This window comes from Galeopterus variegatus, unplaced genomic scaffold (assembly GCF_000696425.1).
Source record: "Galeopterus variegatus unplaced genomic scaffold, G_variegatus-3.0.2 Scaffold2684, whole genome shotgun sequence".
Lineage (NCBI taxonomy): Eukaryota > Metazoa > Chordata > Mammalia > Dermoptera > Cynocephalidae > Galeopterus > Galeopterus variegatus.
Genome location: NW_007728795.1, coordinates 151061 through 164910, shown reverse-complemented (window position 1 = coordinate 164910; position 13850 = coordinate 151061). Strand labels below are relative to the sequence as shown.

The 13850-nt window shown below is 36.9% G+C and overlaps 1 protein-coding gene and 1 long non-coding RNA gene across 2 annotated transcripts in view; one reads left to right on the top strand and one right to left on the bottom strand.

Moving 5' to 3' along the window:
* Nucleotides 1–7626, top strand: part of LOC103598620 (zinc finger protein 717-like) — a 24976-nt gene extending 17350 nt beyond the window's left edge. Inside the window, 2 exon segments of the mRNA XM_008582656.1 lie at nt 3709–3835; nt 5824–7626. Coding sequence (XP_008580878.1) covers nt 3709–3835; nt 5824–7340 — 1644 coding nt within the window. The 3' untranslated portion in view covers nt 7341–7626.
* A 4072-nt stretch (nt 7627–11698) lies between these two features.
* The window catches only part of LOC103598621, a 4982-nt gene continuing 2830 nt past the window's right edge, over nt 11699–13850 (bottom strand). The window contains exon 2 of the long non-coding RNA XR_551214.1: nt 11699–11828. This is a non-coding gene — a long non-coding RNA (uncharacterized LOC103598621). The remainder of the gene's footprint in view (nt 11829–13850) is intronic.

The window sequence follows — 13850 nt, the reverse complement described above, 5'->3', positions numbered from 1 at the left end:
TGGTGTTGTCAGCACCACGCTCAGCCAGTGAGCGAACCGGCCATCCCTATATGGGATCCGAACCCGGGGCCTTGGTGCTATCAGCACCGCACTCTCCCGAGTGAGCCACCGGGCCGGCCCTAGTTGTAGGTGTTTTTAAAATGTATTCTTGATGTTAATTTCTTATGAGGTAGATGGTTTTCAACTTTCTTTTCTCTTTTTTGAGTTGCTAATGTAAACAGTGTTGTGGTTTTTGTTTTAGTTTTTACTTGGTCATTGCTGGGGTATAGAAAAGTGATTGATTTCTGTATACTAATGCTGTATCCTGCAGTCTTGCTGTAATCAGTAATTAATTCCAGGAGGTTTACTATTTACTTGCTAGGATATTTTGCACAGATAGTCATATCATCTGCAACTAACGACAGTTTTATTTATTTCTTTCCCAATCTTTAAATCTTTTTAAAAAATTTCCTTGTGTTATTGCACTACCTAGTACTTTTAGTGTAATGTTGAAGGAGTGATTAAGAGGGTACATTCTTGCTTTGTTCCTGATTATCTGGGAAAGCTTTGAGTTTCTTGCCATTAAGGTTAGCTGCAGTTTCCTGTAGAAGCTCTTTATCAAGTTGTGATGTTCACCTCTATTCCTAGATTACTGAGAATTTTTATGATGAATGGATGCTGTATTTTTTCATATGCTTTTTCTGCATCTGTTGATGTGATCGTATGATTTCTTTTTCTTTTTAGTGTTTTCATGTTATCGATTACATTAATTGATGTTCATATGTTGAACCACCCTTGCCTACCTTGGATAAATGCCACTTGGTCATGGTGCATACTTCTTTCTAGACATTGTTGGATAAGGTTTGCTGATATTTCATTGAGCTTATTTGCATGTATGTTCATGAGAGTTAGCAGTTTGTGGTTTTCTATTCTCATATCTTTGTCTGGTTTTGGTACTACAGTAATGCTCTCCTCATACGATAAGTTGGGAAGCACTTCATTTTCTATTCTCTGCAATAGACTGTAGGAAGTTGGCATATTTTTTTCCTTAAATGTCTTGAATTTCCTGTGAACACTTTTAGTCCAGGTGCTTTCCGTTTTGAACGTTATTGTTTGATTACTTGATTTTCAAAATAGATACAGGCCTGTTCACATTGTGTATTTCTGTGTGTGTGTGTGTGTGTGTGTGTGTGTGTGTGTGTGTGTGTGTGTGAGTTTTGGTAAACTGTGTCTTTTAAGCAATTGGTCCATTTCATGTAGGTTGTCAAATGTGTGCACAGAGTTGTTCATAGTATATATTAGTAGTTATCAAATTTGTGTGCATAGAGATGTCCATAGTATTCTTTATTATATGTTTACTGTCCACAGGATCTGTAGTGATGTCTTCTCTTTCATTTCTGATATTAGTAATTTCTGCCTTGTGTTTACTATCTTTTTGGTTAGCTTGGCTATAGGCTTATCAATTTTATTGATCTTTTTAAAGAATCAGCTTTTTAGATATTTATTTTTCTCCAGATTTTCTTTTTCAGTTTTTTTTCTGTTCTAGTTTTTATTTCTTTTTTCTTGCTCCATTTCAATTTAATTAGCTCTTTTTCCCCCTAGTTTCCAAAGGTGGGAACATGGATTATTGGTTTTAGATTTTTGTTTGTTTTTATGCATTCAGTGCCATAAAATTTTTTGAGACCACTGTTATTTCTGTATCCTACAAGTTTTGGTGTCATTTTCACTTTTTTTTTTTTCCTGGTGGCCAGCCAGTACAGGAATTGAAATCCTTGAACTTGGTGTTACAAGGCTGTGCTCTAACCAACTGAGCTAACTGGTCAGCCACATTTTCACTTTCATTTAGTTAAAAATATGTTTTTGTTCAGTTTTTTTTTTTAACCCACATGTTACAGTGTGTTGTTTAATCCCACTCTATTTGGGGTCTTGTAGTTATTGCTCTGTTACTAAATATATATATATATTTTTTTGTGGTCTGAAAGCACATATTGTATGATTTCTATTATTTTAATTTTGCTGAAGTGTGTTATATGGCTCTGAATATGGTCTTAGTGATTTTTTTTTTTTAAATGTGAGTTTGAGAAGAATGTCTATTCTGTTGTTGGAAGAAGTAGTCTGTAGATATCCATTATATCCGATCATGGAATTGAGTTTAACTATGTCTTTTATAGTTCTCTGTCTGCTGTATTGGTCCATTTTTGATAGAAGGCGTTGAAATCTCCTGTTTTGATGGTGAGTTCTATTTCTCCTTGAAATTCTATTAGGTTTGGTGTTATATAGTTTGATGATCTGTTGTAAGGCACATACATATTAAGAATTGCCCTCTGGGAGAACTAACTCCTATATTATGATGTAATGCCACTTTTTCTTCGCCTCTATCCTATGTTTAAAGATAAAGTGTTTCTGCAGATTCTGTACTTGTTCTTTTTTTTACTTTCAACCTCTTAGGTTCATTCACTCTGATGTCTTTAGATAACATGGAAATTTTGATACTTTTCAAATCTTTATTGTTAGTTTAACTTTCTTGAATTATATATCCAGTTGCCACTTGGACATTTCCACAGATATTTCAAGTATGATATATTCAACTCTGTTTCACTTTTGCTGTTTATATTTTTCTCCCATTTTTCAAACTTTGCTTTGCAGTGCCAGGACATAACTAGCTGTGCTTATGTAGATAGCCTGACAGCAAACTCTTTTTACTTTCTGCACAGCAAATTACTACCACATTCTGTTTCTGCTTTTTTTGTTCCATATTTCTTTTTTTGTACTGGTAAGTCTGTTTTCTGTGTGCTTATTTCTCTATGTTATAATGTAGTTGGTCTTCTGTCACCCTGTTTTCTTTTTCCCTCTGACTCTCCCTAAAAGCCTTTTCCATTCTCCTTGTAGTGGATGACTATTAAAATTCAAATAAAGTTACATACTTACAGGACCACATTATTTGCTCCCTGTGGTTTAGAAAGTTACAGTGTACACCCTAGTGTGGACACAAGCAATCTTTTGGCACATAGGAAGGAAATTTTGGAATGCCTTTTTTATGTACTTTTAATTCATAAGTAATTAAAAGACAATAACTACATAAAATGTTTTACTGTTTGAAATAGGTCCCATAGTGCAGAATCATTCTATAATCAGTTGCTTCAATATTGTTTTTCTCTTATGCCACCTGAGATCATTCACTCAGACATGGTGCTGTGTGTAGTTCCATTAAGTGGGGTGTGTTCTTTGTGTTCTTGTGACTGGACTTTTGCTGTTGCCTCTTTTTCATGAGATCATGCTGTTCACATGGAAGAGTTTAACATCTTTGGCATTTCAGTGAAGTGTAAACTGAATACAAAATAAAACTGTATTTTCTATCTTTCTTACACCAGTCTATATTGAAGTTGTGTTTAAATTTGCTCATCTAACACAGTATTTCAGGTATGTATTTGTACTTATCTCTTTATGCCTGTTTATACTCTCCATGGGAAAGAAAAATTTTATTCACACTTTTATCACCAGCAACAAGGATATTTCTTAAGGTATAAACTAATTTTGGAATATTATTCTTCGTAATTAATATCTTATTAGAGTACGAGGATTTTGTCCTTTGGTTTTTCTTCCTCCCATTCTATGAAGTACAAAAAAGTGGCATCCTGTATAAGACACATGCACACACAGAGGTGTGAACTCCCAGATTTCTTTTTTGTGACCCAGGGATGTTGACTTGAGAACAATGTGTCATTACAGGAGTTAGTGTCATTTGAGGATGTGGCTGTGGACTTCACCTGGGAGGAGTGGCAGGACCTGAATGATGCTCAGAGGACTTTGTACAGGGATGTGATGCTGGAGACATATAGCAACCTGGTGTCTGTGAGTGAGTAAAACTCCCCAGTAACTTTCAGAAGAAACAGTTTCTTTTTTGGTCATAAGCCTAAGAACCATTTATAGGGTTTCATGCTATTTTGGTAAGATTACATTTCTTGAAAATGTGCTCTCTCTCTTTCTCATGAGGTTCAAATTGGCCTCTTCATTGCACAACCTCTGAAGCTGAGCTCTTTACATTATTCCAAGGATCAGACTTAGCACTTTTATAAAGTCCTACATTACTTCCTATTAACAGAACACTGTATTAACAAAGCTGAAATGACTGTCAAGTTAGAAGAAAGGGCAGAGCCATGGACAATAGAAGAGTGCCCAAACCAGGTCCTGCAACATTTGTCAGAGCATACAGGAGCTAAGAAAAGTAACCCCATTAGATGTTGGAATTGTTCAGCTGTTTCTAGCAATTTTCCCCTCATTCCCAGACTTGAGGATGGCTCATCAGCAATCCTGTATTACATAATCTCCAATGTGTGGTGTCTTATGTATACCACAATATTTTGTTTTGCTGAATCTGTTTTGTATGTACCCCAAATCTAATTCCTACATTTCTTTTCTTTGACATTTATTTTTCTTATTTGCTTTCTTAACATTTTCGGTTGTGCTTCTGTCTTCATTTCTCATGTACATTTTTTTTTCATACTGTGTCTGTTTGTTTTCTGTTGTTTCTGACAGAATACCTGCAACTGGGTAATTTATAAAGAAAAAACTTTTTCTTACAAGTTTGTTCTGGAGGCTCAGCATTCCAAGTTCAAAGGGTTGCATCTGGTAAGGGCCCTTGTTCTGATAGGGACTCTTCACAGAGTCCCAAAGTAGTGAAGGGTATCACATAGCAATTCAGTAAGAAAATAGGAAAAGAGGTACAGCAGTGAGCCTTGTACTACCACGTGAAAAATCATGAAGCTGAGGAGAGCCCTACATAGGAGAATGGAAAGGGGTGCTCCTTGACTTTGAAGTAAAACCAGGAGATTCTGTGTGCCAAGGCCACGTGAACTAAGGGTTCCATGTTGAGGGGATAAGACTGTTGATTGGGAGTGGAATTCAAAGTTAGCATTTTTCTGTTTTCTTTGTGGAAATCATTCAGAAAAAAAACCAAAATGAGAAATGTGCAGGAGACTCTTTATGAGAATAGAAAACCACCAAAACTTCACTGCATGAAATACAAGCTAACACAAGAAATGAATTATGAAGTGGTGGTCCATGTATCCAGAATTGGGAATAGAACACAAGTTGATTTGAGAAGGAGTCAAAAGAGCACATTTCAAAAATGGTGGGAACAGCCTTGGATGCAGAACCAAATACTGTAGAACAGAAGTGGGTGTCTAGGGTGGAGTACTGACGTTTCCTTTATTGTAATGGTTTATGCAAAGCAGAAAAAGTCAAGTTAAAAGCTTGGAGGAAGCTATCTTTAGGGTAGAGAAAAGGACATTTTATTTGAATAACTTCCACATTCCTATAGCCATTTTCTAAAGGAGAAGTGTAAAGTATATAAACATAGATACAAAATTGTTATTCTCAGCCATTTTCTTGCATATGTGATAAAAAATTAGCTCACTTCTGTACCTGAAAGTAGCTGATGAAGGAAAACCTAGCCATCTGCATAGTGAAATAATGAGAAAATAGCAGGAGACACCCACTGTTGTAAAAATAAAACAGAGAAAATGGTGTAAAGAAATGTGCTTAGTTGAATACTACAAGTAGGCAGAAAATAAAAATATTTAACAGATATTTACTCATAAATTAAAATTTTAAAATGAGCCAAGAAAGAAAGAAAAACATGATATAACATTAGAAAATACATTACTACAATATTACATTGTCAGTAGGAAAAATTCCATTAATTCATGAAACCAATATCCATTATTGATTTTTTTAATAAAACCTTTTGTTACTTGGATTGGAAGGTACTTCTGTATGTTTACATGAGCAATCAATGAGATGTGCTTCAGTGTGGTTCATAATTTATTTTTTCTGTCATATCAGATGTCCAGATAGATGATGACCTAGTGGAGAGGAACCAAGAAAGTCACGGTAGATGCTTGCAGCAAATTGTTATCACCAACAGCAACACATCATCTGAGGAGAGAGTTATGTTAGGAAAATCATTTTATTTGAATTCATATCATGTTTTAAATCTGATTATAAATAATGGAAACCATTCAGGAAAGGGACATGAAGAGTTTTACATATGTCAGAATGCACTTCTTCCTAGAGAGCCTGATGAGATGCCTGCTGGAGAGAAATCTGATGACCATCACACAACTGGAAAATTGCCCAGACATCATGAGCATCTTAGTCAGCATCCCACTATTCAAACTGGGGAGCAGATTTTAGAATACAGTGGAAAAGGGAAATCCTCCAACACAGAGCCAATGGTATTTACGTGTAAAAAGAATCATATGGATGAGACCACCTATAATTATAGTGAATATGGGAAAGGCTGTGATAAGGCAGCTGTCATTGCCCAAAAAATAAATCAGGTAGAAAGGAAAACTTTTCAATGTGATATATGTGGGAAAATGTTCTATAAAAAATCTGAACTCACTAAACATCAGAATATGCACACAGGAGAGATCCACATTTTATATCAGAGAACTCCCACAGCTGAAAAACCACATGAATGTAAAGAAAGTGGAAAAGCTTGTAACCAAAAATGTTTCAGCAGGCATGAGAGAATTCACACCCATGAGAAACCATATGAGTATAGAGAATGTGGAAAAGCTTGTAGTGAAAAGTCACACCTCCGCAGGCATCAGAGAACTCACACAGGTGAGAAACCATATGAATGTAAAGAATGTAGGAAAGCTTTTAGCAAAAAGTCATGCTTGTGCAGGCATAAGAGAACTCACACAGGTGAGAAACGATATGAATGTAAAGAATGTGGAAAAGGTTTAAGTGGAAAGGTGGAACTCAGCAGGCATGAGAGAACTCATACAGGTGAGAAACCATATGAATGTAAAGAGTGTGGAAAAGCTTTTAGTGAAAAGTCATACCTCAGTAATCATCAGAGAACTCACACAGGTGAGAAACCATATGAATGTAAAGATTGTGGAAAAGCTTTTACCCGAAAGTCATGCTTCGACATTCATCAGAGAATTCACACAGGTGAGAAACCATATGAATGTAAAGATTGTGGAAAAGCTTTTACCCGAAAGTCATGCTTCAACATTCATCAGAGAATTCACACAGGTGAGAAACCATATGAATGTAAAGAATGTGGAAAAACTTTTAACCGAAAGCCACACCTCAGCAGGCATCAGAGAACTAACACAGGTCAGAAATCATATGAATACAAAGAATGTGGAAAAGCTTTTACCCGAAAGTCATGCTTCAACATTCATCAGAGAATTCACACAGGTGAGAAACCATATGAATGTAGAGAATGTGGAAAAACTTTTAATCGAAAGTCACACCTTAGCAGCCATCAGAGAATTCACATAGGTGAGAAATCATGAGAATGTAAGGAATGTGGAAAAACAGTTTACTGGAACTCACCATAATAGATAAGAACAAATTCATACATCAGAAGATCCCAATTAATGTAATGGCCGTGGGAAAAGGTTTTGCTATAAATCATACCTCGTGTTTCGTCAGAGAACTTACACCAACCAGAAGCCCAGGTTGGTTCCAGGAGCCCCTGTTGATGAAAACCCTTGCAAATGATCAAGCACTTTCTGTAAATGGTGTACTGTTTCAATATTACCTATGAACTTTTTTCCATGTCTTTTACATCTTGAGTAGAATATTTATATTACTGAATACAGAAGGAATTCCTTGCAAATAGTTGCTGTACTGTGTTGTTTTTTACTTGTATTATAGTTTTATTTTTTTCTTTTGATTTTAACAATTTTTGTAAGTGGTTGAATCAGCAGATGTGCAACCCTCAGATATAGAAGGAAGTCAATAATTGTGAAAACAACTTTTATCAGCAGTTACAGGGTTGGCTATAGTTAGCATTTTGTTGGTTAGAGCATGGTGCTGATAACACCATGAGTCCCTGTACTGGCCAGCCACTGAAGGAAAAAAAAAAAAAGAAAGAAAGTAAAGTAAAAAGAACACACATTTCAGCAGTCATGAGATAATTTACATGGGGGGAAATTCTGTATGGATTAGACTGGGTATGTACTTTCTAAAAGACACCATTTTTCTCTTGTACACATGCCTGCAATCTCAGCCATTAATTATTGTGTGTGGAACCATGTAATTTAGCTTTGTTCCAGGGAGTATGGATACAGGTGATAAACGTTATTTCCAGGCCAGGCAGTAAAAAACAACGTTCATGCATTTGAATCTGATTTCTCATGTTCTCTGGGACTGAAGGGCAGATGACTCCTAGGGTGGAATTGGGGGTTATAAGTGGAAGAAATCCACCGTAATTTAAGACAGACTGAATTGAAGAAACTAGAGTTCTTTCCAACTCTATACCCACATCCTCTATTCATACTTTATGTAAGAAATGCTTACTGTGGTTTGCCATTTCACAGGTGATCTCTTTGTGTTACAACACAAGTACCCACTGTGCTAACTGACTTTATGAACTTTCTGAAAGAAGATACCAGTTTTTGAACATGAGAATATCCACACAGGAGAGAAACCTGTATTGTCACCTTTTACACCCAAGTCTGCTTATGGGGAGAAACAATGCAATAAATATGGAACAACTTACCAGGCAGGGACTTCTCATTGAACAGTGACAATGTTTATCTTCATCAATATCTTTTTTCTTTTTTTTTTTTGTCTTTTTTCCATGTCCGGCAACGGATTGCAACCCTCAGTGTTGCCCCCGTACCGGACTGGGACCGGCAACGGGATCGCAACTCTCGGTGTTGCCCCCGCACCTCGCTCAGCCAGTGAGCGGGAACCTGTCTGTATGTGGGATCCGAACCCTCGGCGGGAGCGCCTCCGCGCTTCACAAGCGGTGCACTAGCGCAGTGCGCCACCAGGCCGGCCCTTCATCAATATCTTTAACATGTCAAAGCTTTCAACATGACTTTCATTTTTATATATCAGATAATTTGAAGTGAAAACTATCAATTTATGTAATGTGAATGCAAATTTTCAAATAGAATTGATAAATGTAGGATCAAAACTATTTTAAAAGTATTGACCATCTAACAACAGTCAAATATGAGTGGTGATATTGCCTGCTCACATTTGGCTATGTCCGAAGACATTTTTGTTGTCATAACTAGAAGTTAAAAGGTCTAGTGGAAAGAAGACAGAGATGCTGCTACACAGCCTACAATGCACAAAACAGCCCCAGGTATGCTTCATTTAGGCATATAAAGTATTATTTGTTAAAAAACTTATCTTGACAGAAGCCAGCACAACTATGGATAGGAAATATTTACACATAAAATAATAAGTATTGTGACCTACATCAGAATTTTGTCTATTAGCCTATTCAGTGTTATAAATCATTCTTATTCTTTTTGCTTTATACTTCCTGGTCTTGTGAGGTCTGGTACACCTGGGTTGTGTGGAAAGACTGGTTAGGAGTCTTTTCAGCAAACTGCAACCTCACAATCCTGTATTCCTGACCAGTCTACACTGAGTGATCCTGTTCCGATTGGAGGGCAAATCAGCTATCTATCCTGTGAAACAATGTTCCCCTGGTGAGCCCGTCTTCCCAAGTGCCCACACTCCAAACACTTCCCATAGGACAGGCCATGCACTGGTCTCTTGTCATGATTCACCAGCCTCTCAGTGGTCACTTTTTTCTGTTGTCTGTGGCTCCTCCTGTATGGGTCCACAGAAATCCTGTTAGTGGTCTTGCTGGCCTGGGGACCACTAAGTCTCTCTTCTCCCCTGCCATTTTCAGGCAACTTCATACAAAGGGCACAGCTGTGGCTTTTGACATCTCGCTCTGTGTGTTCACCACCTGCAGCCTTAAAGTGGTTGGGGCTCAAAATGGGAGTGATCCTTTTTTTCTCTCATTGTGGCTTCTCCTGCCTTCAGGAAGTCCATGGGTCTCTCCTCCTCTTCCCCTGAGCTCTAGCAGCCCCATCTTGGCTGTCATTGTTTTTTAATGGTTGTAAATTGATTGATTTGCTGGACAGAGTGAAGCTGGGGACCATCTATTCTGCCATTTTGACTGGAAGGCTTACCTCAGAATTTTGGACATTAAATGCCACTTCTTTATATTTTGTTAAATTTATTGTCTAAAGTACTGTGCTTCTTACTTTATTCCTACTCTCCTATTGGAGGTAAACTTGTATGGCAATTATTACAAAACTCTCTCTTAAGTAAATGTAATTGTTTCTAATGTTTGAAGTTAACACAGAGCCAGTCAGTGGGTTGAATAGAAATACTTCCATGAGAATGCATAGATCAGACACATAACTGTTAAGAGATTAAATTTGCAATCATTTAAACTGCTATAAACAGGAGTATTTGTCATATTCTATTTAGTGAGAAGTAGTGTCTGGAAGGAAGATGTATCCTTTATTCCTATTCCTCATATTTTTAAATGGGACCACATAATAGATATGATTATGTACCATGTGCTCTGTGCTTCTGGAATATCTTTTGCTTATATCCACAGTGATGTAGTGCTGTTTGTATCTTGCCACTAAGCAGGGCAACAGAGTAAATCCCAGTTCCACTTGTGTATTACCTTGTGCATGGTTCTACTTGCACATTGCAGACCTAGCAATGGCCCCAGAACCTGTTTTCACTGAAGGAGCTTCCTGGAGTCTGCAGCGGCCCCTTCTCTGTCCTCAGAGCACTACTGAGGGGAGGAAACCCAGTCACAAGGAGGGGTAAAAGTGAATAAGACAAAAAGGGGTCCAGCATAGAACCTGAGGTGTGGCTGAATGCAGGTGTTAGAGGGCCGTGTTGGGCAGAGAGGTCACTTCCACTTGTACCCTTCTGTCTCCAAATCTTTAGTACCAGTGGGCAGAAACTACAGCACCATTATTTCTTTATCGTTTTCCCCAGTCTGTATTTTTTTTTTTTCCTGTTCTTTAAGGGTTTAATTTTTCTATCTTTTTCTTGCTTTTTAGTTGGAAGTTTAGCTTTTGATTTCAGATCTTTTCAAAGTATGGATATTTAGAGCTATAAATTTTATTCTAACCCCTTTATAAGTTTTGGTATGTCATGTATCTTTTCAGTCTCAAAAAGTTTGTAATTTTTTGTGTGTGACTGTATGACTTACTGGCTGTTTGGAGTTTGCTTAATTTCCATATAATTGTGAACTACTGAAATATCCTTCAGTCAATCATTTTCAATTTAAATCTGTTGTGGTCAGAGAATATAGTTTGTGTGATTTCAATCCTTACATTTATTGAGACCATTTTATGGCCTAGTACTAGCAAATGGTGTTTTCTGGGGTCCTTCCATGTGCACTTCAACAGAATGTGTGTTCTATTGTTTTGCATGCTGTACACATACATATCTGTAAAATCAAGTTGCTTTATAGTGTTGTCCAGGACTCCTATACCATTGTCAGTGCTTTGCCTAGTTATTCTGCCCATTAGTGAAAGTTGCACTGGACATCTCCAAATATTTATATAGAATAGTCTACTTCTCTCTTAACTTCTTTCCTAATTATTTTCATTTAATGCTGAGCTTCTGTGTTTGATGCATGTGTATCTATAATTGTCATGATGTTCTCATGACTGACATTTTTGTCATTATAAAATGGCCCTCTATCCCCAGTAACTTTTTAAATATTTATTTTGTCTGATATTAGTATGGCCAGCCAATGTAGCTATCTTTGGGTTCTATTTACATTGCATATCTTTTGCCATCCATTAACTTTCAACCTATTTGTATCTTTGAATTTATAGTGTTTTTACTATGGACAATATTTAGTTTTTTCTTGCTTGTATTTTAAAAAATTCATTCAGACAGTTTCTGTCTTTTAAAAATTTTATTTTGTTTTAACTGGCAGACTATAGCTTTGTATGTTCATGAGGTACAATGTAGTGTTTCAAGACATGTATACATTGTGAAATGACAAAATCAGGCTGATTAACATTCATTACCTCACATACTTATTTCATGGTGACATTTAAAATCCACTGTTAGTAACTTTGAAATATACAATGTTTTACTGTTAGCTACATTCACCATGCTGTGCAGTACATCACCAGAACTTATTCCTCCTGCCAAATTGAAATGTTGTACCATTTGAACAACATGTGCACATTTACCTCTGACCCCTATCCTAACCATCAGTTTCTGGTAACCTCCATTCTATTTTCTATTTCTCTTAGTTTGACTTTTTTTATAGGCTATGTATAACTAAAATTATGTGGTATTTGTTTTTTGTGGCTGGCTTATTTTACTTAATATGAATGATGTCCTCTAGATTCAGCCATCTTGTCACAATTAACAATTTTTTTTTTCCTAAGGCTGAGTAGAATTCCATTCTTTGGATGCATTGTATTTATTTTATCTGTTCATTTCTGTAGTTTTGATGTTTCCTGTTGTGAATAATGGTGCAGTGAACATTGGAATGGTGACATCTCTGACAAACTGATTTTAATTAATTTGAATATATACTCAGAAGTGGAGTTTTTAGATCTATGGTAGATTTATTTTTAGCACTTTGAGAAAAATTTATGCTACTTTCCAAAATGGTGTTCTAACTTACACTCCCACCTACAGTGCATGAGTGTTCTCTTTTCTTCACATGCTCATGAGTAGTTATCTTTCATCTTCTGATAATAGCCATTCTAACAGGTGTGAAGTGTTCTCATTATGGTTTTTAAATTGCGTGTCTCAGAATTAGTGAAGTTGAGGATTTTTTTCTTCTATTGGCCACTTCATGTCTTTTCAGAAATACCTATTCAGGTTCTTTGCTCATTTTTTGAATAGGGTTATTTTTATTTTATTTTAATTTATTTTTGTTATCAGGTACTTTGAGTCTTTTATGTGTTTTGGATATTAACCATTTATCAGACATATAGTTTGCAGATATTTACTCTGAGTCTATGGTTGTCTCCTCACTTTGTTAATTGTTTCATTTTCTGTGTAGAAGCACAAGTTACTGTAAATACCAGTTTGTACATGTGATTTATTTATTTGCATTCAGAGTATTCTCTAATTTCCACTGGATGTAAAAGTTTTTTTGATAGTGTATCAAAATTTCATGTCTAACACAGTGTGATTAACCTCATCTCCTAGATTGAAAAATGAGAGGTTGAGTTTTAGGTTTGTTGGTCAAGGTCTCAGGCTGGTTGTACAATTGGTCCACCATGCTGTATTCTCCCATTCTTCCATGGAAACCATGTTCTGCAGTCTGGAAGACTGGGTGGGCTTCTCTCATTAACCACATGTCACTGACCTACCTGGTGTGGAAGCTTGTCCAGAGGAGAAATCTCTGTACTTAATTCAATGTATTTTGGCCCAGGAGGTGCAGACTTTGACTCCCTTCATTGACTTTCATTGGGTTTATGCATATTGGGGGATGTGAAACCTACCTCAAGTACACACAACTGAAGACCAGGTTGATTGACTTTCTGCACACAGAAATTTTCACATATACCTGTCAAAAGTGTCAGTTATATATCTTCTGCCCATAAGTAGACAAAATACACAAAGCCTCAAGTTACATTTCTTTTTCTTTTCTTTTTTTTTTTTGTCTTTTTCCGTGTCCGCCGCCGCGCTTCCCAAGCGGCGCACTAGCGCAGTGCGCCACCGGGCCGGCTTACATTTCTTTTTCTAAGTAAACCAGTGGGAACTATGGCATGGAACTGACTGGCTTGGGATTCAAGCTTGTTCCCCCTCTTTTTTTTTTTTTTTTATTTTAATTTTGAGGGTCTGGAGGGTTCTAGAATGTGAGCAATCCAGGGACAAGGAAGTTTGGGATGAACTCTAGCCCAGGCCACTGACAGAGTCAAGCCAAGACTTTACCCAGTTTCAGGACCCTAGAAATGTGTAATGGTTCTTCCTTCTTTAAACATTCCTTGGGGCCGGCCCGGTGGCGCACTGGAGAGTGCGCCGCTTGGGAAGCGCGGCGGCGGACACGGAAAAAGACAAAAAAAAAAAAAAAAAAAAAAAAA